The following is a 16,858-nucleotide window of genomic DNA, read 5'->3' on the forward strand; positions in this document are numbered from 1 at the left end:
CCAGTTGTAAAGTGTATATATCAAAACAAATGGTGTTTTTTTTTCAGTTAAAAATATTTTTTTAAGCTTTAGGCACAGTATTGAAGAACGCATGACTCAATATTTGACCACATCCACACAAAAATTCATTTTCAGTTCATTTCATCAGCTTTTCAAAATATGCTGTAATGGAGAGCTTTTTCCAAAATTAAAAGATCATAGGAAAACTTCGTTCTAGTGTGGATGAGAGGTGTAAATTTAGCCAAATCCATGCCTTTTCAAATGAAAACGTATTAATGTGAACACAGTTTTATTTCGTAGGAGTTTCAAGTGCATAAATACATCAATTAAAGAAAATTTCTTTGAAAAAATATACATTAGAAATTACTAGTCCAAATGTTATATTTTAGAGCTTAGAATAACTAGAAAAATTCCATTCACTCTAGAAACTGCCATGGTCTTCCATTACTTTTTAAGCCTTTTATAAGGCCTGAAAGTCTTCCTTGAAATTCCTTGATATTTCCAGGTTTTCCATGAGTGTGGAAACCATGCTAATATATCAATAAATGCACGTTTATCTAAACAAGTACCCAAACTGCCTATCAGAATATTTTCTGGTGAGATAAAAAAATATATATTTACCTTATGTTCCCCATATGGACCAGAGGAAGTTGGGTTTTCCTTTTAAGTGTCTAAGAAAGTTGGTCCTTGTTGCAATGTGGTGGATGACTTGGGATCTTGTGTTCAAACTCTGTCAAAATAAAAAGCTACTTTGCAACAAAAGAAGTAAAATAAATGTAAAAAATTTATAGTCTCCGCCCACATGATGTTTAAATTCAATAACATCAATAATAACTTAATTAAACTTGCAATTTTCCGAAGACCAATTACAGCAAACTGCAAACACATTTGCATCATGAATTACTTTAACTACACTTTGATGGACTCCCACCATGTTGTTAACTACTGCAGGAGGGAGTTAAGCCGCATTCTAAATTCCACAACAGTCAATAACCCATTTCTTTTCATCACAGTAAAGTACCATATTAACATTTTAAAATGATTCTGCAATAGGTTCTTGAATCGTTAGCTCAATGACACAATGCCGAAATGTTGATGTACTTTTCATTTGTTTTCTACAAGAAATGTTCCTGTTAAGGGGCTTTTCGTTTGCATAACATTGCAAATACAGTGTAAATGTAAACATTAGGCTAATTGTTATTCAATGCAAGTGTTAAAAGCTTCACAATGAGACACCTATTTTCCCAATGCATCCAAGACAATCCTTCCTGGAGCGCTGTAAAACATTATGGATGCCGAAAAGATAAGGGCCATTACTACATGTTATTCAAAAAGTGTAAAGTTTTATTTTTGTACAAAATCATCTACTTACACTTCGAAATACAAAGTACAATCATATCAGTGTCATATACATTCAAAAAAATTCCAATAAACAATTATATAGCAAAATCTCAGAAGTTCCTGATGAAAAAGGCACATGGCAAACTATTGCATGTATGAGTGCTGGTTCATTTCTGTTGCGTAGTCATGATGCAACAGTTTAAATACTTTTAGTTCAAGAAACCATCATTTTGCACTTGTTCCCTGTTTAAAAATGGCTATTCCTTTGGTCTCAAGCTCATTGGTTTGTGGAAATATCTAACAGATTACCTCTCAATACAAAGTAAAAAAGTCATACCCTTAAACATCAGTCACAGACTTAAAAGGGTATAAATTATTGCATATTAGTGAGGGTATAGATCCTCCCAAATAGTACATATCTGTAAACAAATGTACAGCACATATCAACCCGACACAGACAGGGCAAACACTGTTTAAATGGAAGGCACATGATGGCCACGTGACATTGAATGAATCTTCTTTTACACTGAAATGAAAGGGCTCTTATGTTGAGTTAAGACCACCAGGGATCCAGCAAACTGTCTTTTTTGCCTTTTCATTTTTGAGGCTGTTGAAGGTTCTCCAGGAACCAAACTCATTAGACATATTGGAAAGGCTGTTTTGGGTCGGTTTTTGCTTGTTAACGTGTCTTGAATGGGCGTAGACAAAACTGGAATCTGATCTTTGAACAACTCCTCAAGATGCAGACCCTGGGGCTGTGCATTTTAACAGTCAAAGTGAGGAGCGCTGATTTGGGATGCATCTGTTGCACTTTTTTCCAGTTTACCACAAATATACGAGATGCAGGTTCACAATCGAAGGCATTTGGTGAATGCAGGCCCTGTTATAAAAATGTTTGCGAATAATGTGTTTGTCTCAGTGTGCAGTGCAACAGCCAGATTCCTTGTGTTTGTGCAGCAATGACATGCGTGAGAAGGTTTTGGAGCAGTTTTTGCACTGGTATTTCTTCACGTCTGAGTGGGTTTGCAGGTGAGCTCGGAGGTTGGACCTGTCCGCAAATGCACGACTGCAATGGGGGCATGAAAATGGTTTCTCACCTAATGAAACGAATAAAAGTTCATGTCAGTGCATGTTAAAGCATTGCTGCATCAACTATAAGTCAAAAGCTTACATGCAAAATTAGTAATACATAATTACTGCAACCTTCATCATGCATTATTAAACAAAATACTAGGACTGTGCATTAAAATGAAAACCGTACAAAATGCATAGAATATGAGAACAGGCAAAGTGTTTGAATGAGCTCAAACAAATTAGATTGCATGATCTTCTCACCTGTATGTGTCCTAATGTGTCCTTGTAGCAACCATGGCCTGGAGAACGCTTTCCCACACAATTTACAAACGCAAGGCAACGTGTGTGTCCTTATGTGCATCTTTAGGGCCCCGAGACTCACATACTCCTTCTCGCAGTACTTGCAGCTGAAAGATTTCCGGGTCTGTGCGTCACAGTGCAATTGCTTGTGTTTCATGAGTCCAGAATACGTGCTGTAAGACTTGTTACACAAACTGCACTGAAACTTCTCAGCGTCTGAGAGTTTAGTGGACTGTATTCCCTCATCTTCATCGCTCCTGGGGCTCTCTGAGCCGCTGTGGTCTTTACTGGAGGATGTGTCGGAGAGGGAAGAGGGGTATCCGGATATGGGGGAGAGATCGCTGGGAAGGGGTGACAGGGGCAGGTTGCTGGTAGTCCATATGGTTATGGGGTTGTATGCCACTGCGCTTAGAACTTCAGGCTGATGTATAACAGGCACCGGGAGGGTTTTTAGTACATATGGAGAAATAAACACTGAAATGGAAGGGAAGTTTCAAGCATATTAGTTAAGTCCAATAGACAAGGGGTGCATATCTTAATTCAACCTAACTTGAAGTAATATTTAAAGTTTTATGTATGCACACAACACTGAAATCAGGCTATAGTCAAAGGATGTGTATAGGATTGCTAATGGAATTTCTATAATAAAATATGGAACCAACCTTAAAGGATCCTCATGGAAACAAAAGCCACTGGTCCATTTATCCAGAAGGATCTTAATTGATTTGTAAAAGTTTCCAATCCCAATTTAATCCCATTGGGATCCTTGAGAATCGGATCCAAATGATTCAATTTGCAATACTGTATACATCCTTTAAGATTTGTTTTTAACTAGGATATTTGGATTTAAGTAAACAAGTAAAAATAGTAGTAAGAAAAATGAGCAATGAAACAATTCAATAAGCATGGACAATTAGAATATTAGCCTGTTGTATGTTGAGCCCAATGTGCCATATCTAAGACAAAGGCAGTATAACACAACCAATGTATTTTTTTTTAACTATTGTGGGTTGATCACTTTTTTCCCTTATATAAGTACAAATTCTACACCAAATATTCTACTACAAAATGTGTTGGACTCCCCAGTTCCAGGTCTTATTTGACTTTTTCTCAGTATGTTTTATAGTTTATCTAGTAGAATCTTATTTGATTTTCAGAGGAGTCTAAAACCAATTATAACCCCATTGGGATCCTTGAGATTTGGATCCAAATGACTCCATTTGCAATACTGCACACACCCTTTTTGACTAAGATATTGCGACTAACTGAGAGTGCAAGTAAAACTGAAGTATTAATAAAAAATTAAAAAAAAACACTGAATCAAATCAAAGCACATAACGTTACTTAAATAGCCTTTCTTGAGTGTGTTGCAACCCAAAATGCCATAACTTTAAGACTAAGTGCAGTATACCACTACCAATGCTTTAACTTTGCATTTTAACTATTTGGAGATAAACTCTGCATATTAAGAAAAAGCAGTGATTTAACATCAAACTGAAAGAAGAAAAAAAATGAATTACCAGTTGGGCTCTCCAGTTCACTATAATTCGGCTTCTTAGCTGCGTTAAAATGCTTTTTTACGAGGAATGAACGAGGCATCCTGAAATATATGTAGAAAGTTTCCTGGTAAATATAACGGTCCCGTCCCGTCCTCTCTCTCTCTCTCTCTCTCTCACTCTCACTCTCTCTCTCTCTCTCTCTCTCTCTCTCTCTCTCTCTCTCTCGTATGTCTATAATCCTTATTGCACAGTCCAGCAGGGCTTCATCTTCCGCAGAGAGAAAGAGCTACTCTAAAACTCCAACACCTCGGTGCAAAAAAACAAGTAAATACTTTCAGTCAGGTGCAAAAGGCGGGGCTGAACTTTTGATGCTTGCTTATTCATGAGCTCTGATCTAATCAGAATGGAGGCGTGGCTTTTAGAGGGCGGGGCGGAGGCGGCCGAGGAAAGCAAGACAGGTGTTCACGCTTGAGATGTATATGGAGGTAAAATAATGTTCAGACTTGTCACAGGTGGTCAAAACACACAGATTGTTGGAATGCCGATATCCGCGAATGTTTGGAAAAATGGTGACATGTGAAAGGCAATGTAGAACATGTTGGTGAATGTGTTGTTGATGTTAAGTCACCTTTGGGTCCAAACTGATTTGTGAACAAATCTAACTTTTAATCCTCTGGGTCTGTTGGTTAGGTGTTGTTTACTTTACTTTTACTGACATAAAAGTATATAAAAGGAAAACTAGTAATGTTAGTAAGCTAATATGAACTTCGTGATTTGTCAGTGTTCACATTAAACTGTAAAAAAAAAAAGTCAGTTTCAGATTTAATTTCTGAGTAACAGGGTTGCAGTAATAGCAGTTCACTAGCGTCCTCTAGTGTTCCCTTGATAGTGAACGACTACATGATTGATAAAGGTAACTGTGACTTTTGGGAAAAGTGCATTAGTCTTAACAAATTTGAAATTTAATTTACTATGTATACAGGCTATGGGATGTGTAGAATATTTTATATACACCTTATATACATTATAAATACAAGGTTTTACAGCAGGGACCGTGAAATCTAATGATCAGCAAGTCTTTTTGAGGTAGTAATGTATTAGTTTATGTATAATATGTAAATATAATATTATATACTTTTATGTGGATGTAGTGGAAGACATAAAAGTTATCAAAATATGTAAAAAACACTAAATAAATTGGTTGATTAGAGCCATTAAATGTTAGGAATGGTGTTGTGCATTCTAATTATTTTCCCCCTCTAGTTCCCCCTCTGAAGTTTATTTTAGAAGCATCTTAAGGTCCGATTCACACTTAATAAAACCAAAACACATCTAGATGTTTAACGACTAAGCCATGTCTGGGTGGCCCCAAAAGTGCCGTGTGTTGACTTATTTATAATGCATGAATTTCAATGCATCCATTTATAAATATCACATGCTGCTAGACCTTTTTCCAATTATTTTTAAACATCCAATGTGATTTTTAGTGGACATTTGAAGTCAGTTCCCCTCAAATTCGTAGTTCAAGGTATACTAGCAGAGTAACTTCTATTTGTGAAATGCTTTGGCTGAAAAGCGTGCTTGTGATTTAATTAAAAAAGCACTTTATTTTAATCTAATGCAATGACATTTGTGCATTTGTAAGGTTGATTTAAGTGTTCACGTCATTTTTTGGAGCCATTGTATATTCATTGTATTGTAAAGTCAAATTTTCATGCTGAAAGAACTTTCACACCTCTTAATCAGGCTGAACTTTTAGTACAATGCATGAAGTTTGGAAGAGCATTCCTATGAAAACAGAACAAAGAATGTTTTCAGAGCTAATTAAGTGACTGCTAATGGCCGTAACGTCCACAATGTCACAGAGTACAATACATGACATCTCCCTTCGCATCAGGTCAGACCAGATCTGAACTTCAGTGAAACAGCTTAGACTAGTGGGCACCAATATATATTTGACTTTCCATGAAGAGATATTAAAGGACCCAAGTTGTTTGTGTATACAAAATTATTTTTCTATAGCTGTTCAAGTACAGGACACCAACACAAGCATCAGTGAGAAACATGTACAATGGATAAAATCAATAAGAATAAAATGGGAGATAACAGATAATCAGCACATTGTTGCTGTGAATATAAAGGATGTATACCTCTCAATGGGGACTCTTGTCTTTGGGACATCTGCATAATGAAATGACACATGCTAAGCAGATTTTCTAACTCCTCTAGGGGAATGTTTTATTGTAAGTCAGATTTCTTAACTGCCAAAACTAATTAAAGAAATGGAGGTAGTAAGCTTTGTTCTCAATGCAGGCATTATCTGCTCTCAACGACAAGAACAAATGTCTATGTTTCTGTGTGTATATTTGCGTTTGTGTCTTTCTTTGTGTATTTGTTGATAAGGCAAGGTGAACTTTTATTAAAACACCTATTGGCTTTACCAATGCATATTTTTGACTTTATACAGTATACATTAAATTACGTTAATTTTATGAAGTTAAACCATTTCATATGGCCAAACATATTTTTTTATGTTTGTTATGTCTTTGAAAATATTTTAAAAATAGCCAAAAATGTATTAGATATATATATTTACATAAATGTGACATTTTTTAATAAATATATTTTTGGACTTGCCATTATATCAAACACTGCTGAAAGCGATTTGGTTCATTAAATGAAGCTTAACATTGTCTTTGTGTTTGTTTTTGATTTGCCACAGTGTGCAATAGACTGGCAAGTCTTGAGGTCAATATTAGTTCAAAAATGGCCAAAAAGAAACAGATTGCTCTAAAAAAAATGTTAGTCAATCATTGTTTTGAGGAATGAAGCCTATAATGAAATTATTTCTTACAAAGGTGTAACTACAGTCTTCAAAGACAAAGCACAACTGGCTCTAACAAGGACAGAAAGAGATGTGGAAGGTCAGATGTGCAACTAAACAAGAGGATAAGTACATCAGAGTCTCTAGTTTGAGAAATAGACACCTCACATGTCCTCCGCTGACAGCTTCATTGAATTCTACCCGCGCAACATCAGTTTCATGTACAACAGTAAAGAGAAGACTCAGGAGGCCTTATGGGAAGAATTGCAAAGAAAAAGACACTTTTGAAACAGAAAACAAAAAGAAAAGGTTTGAGTGGGCAAAGAAACAGACATTGGACAACAGATAATTGGAAAAGAGTGTTATGGATCTTAACTCCATTGAGCTTTTGAGGGATCAGATAGACTGTAAGGTGTGTGAGAAGTGCACGACAAGACAGACACATCTATGGCAAGTGCTACAGGAAGTGTGGGGTGAAATGTCACCGGAGTATCTGGACAAACTGACATCTAGAGTACCAAGGATCTGCAAAGCTGTCATTACAGCACATTGAAGTAGTTTAAGAAGTTCTGATTTCACGTTATTAATGTCCTGACTATACATTGTTATCAGTTGAATTCCACTTTGGTGATAAAAAGTACCAGTTGTTCCAAACTTTTGGCCATCAGTGTGTGTGTATATATATATATATATATATGTAAGAGTCAAACAGAGATTGGAATGTGTTTGCTGAGAAAGCAGAAAATAAAAGTGAGCACAGCACTATCTGTCTCATTCACAACTTCAGGTTCAAGAGATCACAGTAATGGCCTTTCTAGATGTGTTAAGATAGAAATGAATATCCAGCACTATGTGCGATGACTCAATACACTGTATGTATCATATTAATGTTAATCTTTGAGCACACTGTATAAATAAATCATTTTAGCAGAGGCTTTAATATAAGGTGACTTATATACTTATTACAGAGACAATCTCCCTGGAGCAGCTTGAGGTTAAATGCATTTCTCAAAGGCACAGATGTGATCATTCAAGGATAACCCCTTGAGGGAGTCAAACCTTTTAGTTATCAGTCCAGATCTTTAGCCACTACACCTAGAGTAACACTGTACTAAAAATCAATAGAGACTCCAAGAGAGTGAAAAAGAAAGAAAATGGGGGGTTTGTTAAGTAGCCTACTGTAGAATAAACATAGCCTACTATGTGGGACAGTTAATATACAGTATTTATCTTTTTTTTATAATATAATTTGCATATAAAACTGGACAGAACTGCAGCCAAATATGGACTGTTACAGCATTAAGAGGACATGCTGACTATAAATAATACTTAATATACTTAATAAAGTAGTAGCCTATGCAAAAACTGATGCCAGATTCATTCTCTACGATCATCAGTTGACTCACTCTAGTCTCGATATGGCCGCATGAAACCATTTGTAAAATTTGAGAAACCTTTCGTCATTTAGGTGATTTTTTAAACATCATTTGGTGTTACGTAGGCACGTAGCTTTGTAGGGATTAGGGAAGATTCTCGTAAGTAGCCAGTGGGTTCCTCTGCCGCCTCCTCCAAATAATACCGCATTGAATATCACGCACATGACGGTGCCACTGCCACCCTCTCATGCTTATGTGTGACACATATATTTTCCCCTCAGCATTTGCTCTCCAATTATAAATATCCTCCATATCTGCTCAGAAGGAGAGATGTGTGCTGTTGGATAATGGAGAGAGACGTAAAAAAGGCGCATGTGATTAGCACTGGGAAGTCCGAGTCGTTTTTAGCGAGTCGGTTCGTTCGGATCGTTCGTTTCAAACGAACCGGTTTAAAAACGAATCACAAATTCGAGTCATCGCTCAGAGGTGTTCCCATATGGGTTTTGTAGTAAAATAAATGTTAAGAGGTGTATTTGAACCCTATTTTGGATTAGTTTATGAACAGTGTCAAATGTTGTGGTTCATGGTTGCAATGTCACCAACCTTGTAGTGTTATTTACTTTAATGGAACATGTGCTGCTTGCTTACAGTTTACATCTAGTAGTCTAGAGGTGCATCCCAAGCTGCACATTTCTGTACTATTCTATGTCATTTAGAAGTGTAAGTAGTGTGAGTAGTACCTCTACACTGAAAATGCACAAGAAGTGTGCTATGTGGACTAGGATGATGCACTTCTTCAACCATCAAAACGGAGTGTGGAATTATGAACACTTCATGCACTACGTACTAGGGATGGCCAATACCACTTATTTTCTTTTCAATCTGATTCTAATAATTTCAAGAGCAATATACCGATGCCAGAATCGATACTTTATTATTATTTTTTATTTTATTTCTTGGGATAAAATGGGAAATTTACAATACATTTTTTAGTCATAATTCAATAATTGTTTTATTACATGTGTGAGCCTAAACAGAAAATTATTAGACTTCTGTTTCATTTGCCCTTACAAAAATTAGCCATGGTTTCACTACAGTAACTATAGTTTAACCAAGGTATTTTTAGTTAAACAATAGTTACCACACAATTAACCATGAAACAGGCCTTTTACACAGACTGTGATGACGCGTTCCCGCCTTATGAATCAGCATAAATCTCAAACTTCTTTATATGATAATTTTTTCTTAAATATTGAGTGTAAGTTTATAACATTATTCTATGTGTTATATTACCCTGAAATTAGTAAAAAAAAAAAAAAAATTAATGATGACAGCTGTGAGGGGGTTTCAGCTACTGAGAGAGTGACAGTAAATTTGGCATCTTCTCCCATTTGACTGTCTTAATCCACCACTCTCTATGTTTTCCTCTTCTGGAAAGTAATTCAAATGTAATATTAGATTTTTTTCTTTTGGTCTGGAGCAAATAGGAAAGTGAAAATAATATTTGCTGTGATCTCCCATTCAGTGCTGTCGATGTTTACCCTGCAAACATTTACTTCCATGTTCCAAAACCTGGAGTGTGTAAAAGGTCTACATTACTGTAGTAAAACCATGGTTAACTATCTGGAAAGAAATGTCGGGGGCCTGGGTAGCTCAGCAAGAAAGACGCTGACTACCACACCTGGAGTCGCAAGTTCGAATCCAGGGTGTTCTGAGTGACACCAGCCAGGCTTTACTAAGCAACCAATTAGCCCAGTTGCTAGGGAGGGTAGAGTCACGTTGGGTCAACCTCCTCGTGGTCGCTATAATGTGGTTCTCACTCTCGGTAGGGTGCGTTGTGTGTTGTGCATGGATGCCACGGAGAATAGCATGAAGCCTCCACACGCACTACGTCTCCGCGGTAACACGCTCAATAAGCCACGGATAAGATGCGTGGTTTGACGGTCTCAGACGCAGAGGCAACTGAGATTCGGCTTCCGCCACCCGGATTGAGTTGCGTCACTACGCCACCTCAAAGACCTAGAGCGCACTGGGAATTGGAATGGCAAATTGGGGAGATTCATTCACTACAGGCTCAGTGCAGAGTGTATATTGTCAGTGCACAGTGTTGTGCGCCATTTGGGACACAGCTTATGTGAAACAGAATGCATTATGTAGGCTAATGTTAATGTTTCAAATAGGCCAACAGGCTGTGCTACATGTCAAATTAGGCTACCTTAGTGTACCTCAGCGTCCATTTATCATCTCAGAAACGGTTAACTAAACTAAAAACTGTTATTTCGCATTTTTTTAAATGCCTTGCAGTCGAGAAATACACGCTACAAAATGCTGACGATAATACTTGCGTTTCATTTATCTCACGGGAAATGTACAGTATATAGGCTACTGTATGATATAGGCAATAATGCAGAAATCCTGATAGTAGTAGGCTACTATGCATGCAATTCCTTGACTTCCCTAGAGTCGAGCTTCGCGAATCGGTTCGTTCGAATCATTGATAAGAACCGGTTCAATAGAACGATTCGTTCGCGAATCGAACATCGCTACTTGTGATTTTCAGCCGGTCATTATTGCTCAGGATGCCTAGCGACAGCAGGAGAGATGTAGATGGAAAGCGCTGCATGGCTCAGATTGCGGAGGATGCTGGCGAACAAGACAGCAGATGTGTCTCGCCTGCTGTGGGAATATAAACTAAGAACAAGTTTAAAGATTTGCCAAATGGTTGCGGATGGAGAATGTGTGGTCGTTATGATCTGGGGGCTGATCACTCGTTTCCCCACTGACAGTGATGACAAAATCAAGAAGGATGGAAGAATGATAAACTTGGATGAGTGGAAGCGATTGCAACTCGCCACCTGTTAGTTGAATATCAGGTAAGCTTTCTTATTTTATTTTTACTAGTGTGGGTTTAGCAATGTTATTTTTATTTAAAGCAACACAAAAGATGCGTATATTTTAATAGGCGCATTATTTGTATTTTATATGGTTTTGAAGGACCTCCACACTGCCTCAAACTAAATTATTAACCCATGAAATAGATCTATTTAAGGAGAAAATATAAAATTGAGTGTATCAAGCCTTGTATGAAGCCTTTGATGCAGCAATAGAGATGCTGAACCATGAATCCAGTAGATCAGCCTCTTCTTGATGCACATTTTGCTGTGTCAGTTATTGCATTCACATCAGGTGGAAATAACCATGTCGCCTCCAGCCACCAATACCATATCCATCATTATTCCAAATTTAGTGACGTGGAAAAGTAGTCTGTCACCTTGTCAGTTGGCTTTTGGGATGCCCATCATTTTTAATGAAGGGTTAACATACCCTATTCCTCCCAATTTGTCCTCAACTTAATTTAATTGAGTAATTCATTAAATGGATGTGTAAATAGGATGAACAGTATCTAGTTAATATTTGGCATATGGACATTTGTTTATACCAAATCTGGTTCATCCATAGGTTACTACTAGGTTGAGGAATTCCCAATTAACAATGTTTGGTTCCCTGCAACATTCTATGAACATTAGCTTATGGTTTAAATAACGGAAACCTGCAAAGAATGTTAGAAGTAACTAATGGGGAGCCATATACTACCATTAAGGGAACATTCTGTTCTGGGATTGCTGGGTTTTCCCATTCCACCTATGTCTTGCTCACTGGGGTTTCTGTAAAGCTGCTTTGGAACATTTTGTCAAAAGCGCTATACAAATAAAACCGTCTTGACTCAGCACCATAAGTGACGGCCAGCTGTCATCTTTTTTTGTTTTGCTACAATGTATCTGCTATATTGGTGCATGTAGGATATGGATGCATTCACGTTCATATTAATTATATCAGTAACATTTATTTTGCTCTACTAAGCAATTGACTCGAGGAAAGAGAAGACAGAATACATCAACATGACCAGGCCAGCATTATCATGTTTTCCCAGCGTGATCTACAAAGAGCAGGACAGATTGCTCACTACGCACATTCACCCGTTAGCACCTCATTAACACGAAACACTGTTCAAATATAGTGATAATGGTTCACCGTGCCAAGGGAGGAGTGACTGTTGTGTTCATTGTTGACTCAACCTGAGTGTGACCTCCAGACAGCTGGTGCATGTCTTGTGGCTTTCCCTTGATTAAAAAAGATGTCCTTAAATTTCTCAAGATGGTATCAAAGATGTTCACAAGCCTTAGTGTTTTAATGGTTAACTATACTGATAGAAAAATGGCATACAAGAAGAAAATTCTCAGGTAGTTATCAGCACACCAAAAAAAATTCATAAATACATGCAGACAGATAATTAGAGGGAAGTAGAAGGGAGCTGAGAATTTACCTTGAGATAATCTGTCAAGAGAGCAGGAAACAGAAATAGATTTATTTATGTTTTTGTGCAGAAAAAGAGCAAAGCGGTCTTTGCTTTTAAAGACATTGACAGAGTCTTACATAGACAAGATTTTTGAGATAATCCAGTTGCTGCTTCGGTGAAAGACATAGTGACAATACTATTAATATTCATGCCTTTAATCAGTATTTTACACTTGATATACGTATGTGAGGATTGCGTTTGTGTTATGAATAATCGTTTGACCTTTTCACAAAGTTCTTGTTTGAATGCATCACCGTTTGTATGAGAGATAAAAACACCTCTGTCTTTTCATCTTCCTGGATGTACTTTGGCTTACAAAAGATTTTCCCTGTTTTAGCATTACCAACAATTTCCTTTAAGAGAATTCCGCCCTTGACAGCCCACTTGGGTTTTTAAGTGGCAAAATGAAAACCATCAAATCTTTGTTCATACCTACAGTGCATTATCGTTTGGCCTCGCTTTAAATCCCAGCGATGGCAGCTTTCATGGTTGCACAGCATATCCTGGAGAGTAACACACAAATGCTTGTTTGATCCATTAGGCTAGGGAAGTCTCCAGCAGACATCTCGTAAAACGTGATGAAGCAGATGGCAAAGCTTTAGTAACAGCAGTGATTCCAGGGGAACAAGCTAAAAAGAAGGCTAAACAATGAAAGTGAAAAGTGCATATAACAGCAATAGGATGATAATGGACTGTGGTATAATTTTGTTGCTGTCCAGGTGAAATTGTAGTGTGCACACTTTAATGCAGCATTTACTTTAGAAATATTGTAAAAGAGGAAGCAACAAATGATTACAATGTTTGTCAAGGTAGATTTGTACAATGCCACTATGACATTTGCTTTGTGATGGGTTATAGGTTTAGGCCAATTCACTAAACAGTTGCACCGCTTTTGAGAATGGTAACCACCTGTCTAACTTGGCCAGTTGCTTTATGCGCTAGTTTTGGGTTGCACCATGCACATTTAAGTCATTAAATCTGCCCTGTGTTCCAATTAGGCCGGGTGTAAAGATTTACAGTTTACAGTGTCTGGACTAATCGACTCATTTTATGAAATCTTTTTTGTATGGACTTTTATGGTCTTTTTGGGGCTTGAAATTTTTGGACCCTTTTGACTTAAATTGAATGGACAAAAACAACTTTTATATCTGTAAAGAGATTAATGGAAAGGAGGAGGCGAGAACCGTCTTTAAATAATAGTTTTAATGATAAACTTAAAAAACAAACACACACATGATGGACATTTCCGTAAACGATCTCTCTCTCCCGCACGATCCTCTGCAGTCGACCTTTATCCCTCTCGGAGGCTTGATTAGCCTAATACGGGACCGGGTGTGTAGGATCACGACCCGGCCCCGCCCCCTGCCCTGCCACATTCCTCCCTCATTCTCTCAGGCTGACAAACACCCCCCCTCTTTCCCTGGGGGAGGGCGTGCCCTAAGCCCCGTCTGCCGGCAGGTCATCTCCGTTTACCTGTACGAGGGAGGGGACAAGGGGAGGGAAACAGAAATAATTAAACTGGGGGGTACTTCCTGTAACAGTGTAGTATCCCCCAAAAAAACACTGTCAAATTTAAAAGAGCCCAACGCAGAGCGGCAGTGAGAGAGAGAGCGAGAGGAGAGAGAGATAAAAAAAAACTCTTACTCGCCAGTTCTCCGATATGCCGCAGCTTGTTCCTCGGCCACTCCTCCACCCTCTATCGGACGACAGCCGCGCCTCAGAGATCAGAGGATCAGAGGCAGACCTCCAGCCCCTGGCGGACGGAATGCCCCGCCGCGTTCTCGGGGAACAGAAGGGGACTCCCCCGCCCCTGGCAGCGGTTCTCCCACTCCAGACGGTCGGCAGCGAGCCCCTCCCCGCTCGCGGTCGGCGGTCTCAAACCCCGCCGCCTTTTAGCGGCTGGTAGGGGACTCCTCCGCCCCTGGCAGCGGCCCTGACCGCTCCTGGCGGTCGGTTAGGAGCCCCTTCTCCCCTCAATGTCGGCGGCCGTTGTCCGCTTCCAGGTGGCTGGGCTCCTCGTCCCCCGGCAGATGGCCGCGGCTGCTCCATTGGGGTGGACGGTAGAGGCGAGAACTCTACTACGGCGTATCCCTCCTCCTTCCCGGATTTCGGCACCAGTGTAAAGCGATCAATGGAAAGGAGGAGGCGAGAACCGGCTTGACAATATAAATAATAGTTTTAATGATTAACTTAAAAGACAAACACACACATGATGGACATGTCCGTAAACAATCTCTCTCTCCCGCACGATCCTCTGCAGTCAACCTTTATCCCTCTTGGAAGCTTGATTAGCCTAATACGGGACCAGGTGTGTAGGATCACGACCCGGCCCCGCCCTCCGCCCTGCCACAATATCCTTCAAAATATCTTCGAGAAAGCCATACAAGACGGTATGAGGGTGAGTAAATGATGAGAGAATTTTCATTTTTGTGTGAACTATTCCTTTAAAATTATTTTGCGTATATCTCAAATTAATATGCAAAGTCAACCAGTATAAATCAACCATTTGTAGATTGATTCTCAGCCCGACATGTCAACATTAGCTCAAACAATGATGCAAGTTTGGGGCGGTACTATCTGTTTGTACAACAAAAGAAAGATGGGGGGAGTTTTATGACATCTGCTATTCCTTTTGTGAGGAAACCCACAAACAGTACATTACAACAATGCCATTCATTTTCTGTGAATTCCCCCTTGATGTCTTGCATGAATATTATTCTGAATATACAGCAACATCATGTCAGAATATGCTGGGCTATCTTGAAAAACTGCTTCAGTGAGAGATACATCAAGTGACTTGTGACAACAATTTTATTTTGCTGAAGTAGTCATCTAGAATTGTGTCTTAAGCTGTCACAGAGCTAGAGGTTGTGTGTGTTATGGTGTGTTTTTCTTAATTTAGATGCAGATTGTCATAGACCATATGGTTGTGTCTGATGTGTAATGTGTTTGCATGCATGCAAGGATGGTCAAAGACAATACTGAATAATAGCTGCAAGCCATCATACTAATTCAGCCTTGTCAAGTACAAACAATAATCCATCTAGTCTTTTGTTTGCCAGATGATAACTTATGTTGCAGGTTATGCATGTATGGCTAGTTTTATACTGTGTACAGCAATCCAATTTTCCTGGTTTTCAGAAAAGGCCCTATCTGGAACAACATAAGGGTGAGTAAATGATGACAGACTTTTAATTTTTGGGTGAACTATCCCTTTAAGTAAATCCTGCTGAGGCTACGACCCTAAGATTTTATTGGCTTGAAAATGGATGTTTCCACAAATGCAGTGCAACGCCTCTTGGAATGCCTCAAAATGATGCAGCACCTTTATAGACGTAATTGGTTTCAGAATGAGTTGTCCTCAGTGCTTCCACTGTTTCTATCGATATTAAGCTCAGTTGCATCCGTAAGGATACCAGCACACTCTGTACTAGCGCTCATGGCCAGGTGGTGTGAATATAAACTAATGGGTCATGCATAATAAAGTCTCTTTGCTTTCTCATTCACAGTTATGTGGATGCTCTTGCAGCATCTCTTGAGCAGTTGAGGGTTATGAACAGAATTCAAGGGCAGGGCGGCAGTTTTTAGTAACAAGGATCATTGAGATTTTTCAACCCTGGAGCACTGAATCTGATATGTGAACTACTTATTTCTTCATTCTGTCATATCTATCTATCTATCTATCTATCTATCTATCTATCTATCTATCTATCTATCTGTCTGTCCGTCCGTCCGTCCGTCCGTCCGTCCGTCCGTCCGTCCGTCCGTCCGTCCGTCCGTCCGTCCGTCCGTCCTGAGCCATTATACTGTATATGCCATGGTAATTGTGATATCCAAAAACATGATAGTACCATGGTTGTTTTTGTTTACTTGCTAAAGAAGTGTTTAATATTTTTTTACGCTCAATTTCTCCTATCTGAGAACATAATGCATTCCTGACAGAATTAGGTCCATACATATAAATATTTATCTTAATTGTCATCAGAGACGCAATTCATCTGCTTCAGAGCTGCTCATCATGTTTGCTAATGCGTGTCAATTAGTCTCATGTCAACACGGCTGATTTATTCAGTTTTTAAATGGTTGG

At 38.7% G+C, this 16,858-nt stretch overlaps 2 protein-coding genes across 5 annotated transcripts in view; one reads left to right on the forward strand and one right to left on the reverse strand.

The window, feature by feature from the left end:
* The window catches only part of sntg1 (syntrophin, gamma 1), an 84,933-nt gene that overhangs the window by 17,092 nt on the left and 50,983 nt on the right, over positions 1–16,858 (forward strand). For 2 of the 4 annotated variants that reach the window (XM_052113907.1, XM_052113909.1), the window contains exon 1: positions 10,658–11,287. The exons of 1 other annotated variant lie outside the window; for it this stretch is intronic. The gene's annotated coding sequence lies outside the window, so the exon portion shown is untranslated. Of the gene's footprint in view, positions 1–10,657; positions 11,288–16,858 lie in introns of those variants that run through there. One more of the 4 variants, XM_052113908.1, reaches the window with a different exon arrangement.
* On the reverse strand, positions 1,355–4,533 carry LOC127634372 (zinc finger protein SNAI2-like). Its single transcript, XM_052113911.1, has 3 exons — positions 4,236–4,533; positions 2,677–3,189; positions 1,355–2,438 (listed from the first exon to the last, which is right to left on the reverse strand). Exons 1-3 carry the CDS (start codon positions 4,312–4,314, stop codon positions 2,257–2,259), a joined length of 774 nt encoding a protein of 257 aa, XP_051969871.1. The 5' UTR covers positions 4,315–4,533; the 3' UTR covers positions 1,355–2,256.

This window comes from Xyrauchen texanus, chromosome 41 (genome assembly GCF_025860055.1).
Source record: "Xyrauchen texanus isolate HMW12.3.18 chromosome 41, RBS_HiC_50CHRs, whole genome shotgun sequence".
Classification (NCBI taxonomy): Eukaryota; Metazoa; Chordata; class Actinopteri; order Cypriniformes; family Catostomidae; genus Xyrauchen; species Xyrauchen texanus.

Coding starts and splice junctions, on each gene's coding strand:
- LOC127634372 (XM_052113911.1), bottom strand. CDS start 4,314: ATGCCTCGTTCATTCCTCGTAAAAAAGCATTTTAACGCAGCTAAGAAG. Junction 3,190..4,235: donor TGAACTGGAGAGCCCAACTG/GTAATTCATTTT, acceptor CTTCCATTTCAG/TGTTTATTTCTCCATATGTA. Junction 2,439..2,676: donor ACACATTAGGACACATACAG/GTGAGAAGATCA, acceptor TCGTTTCATTAG/GTGAGAAACCATTTTCATGC.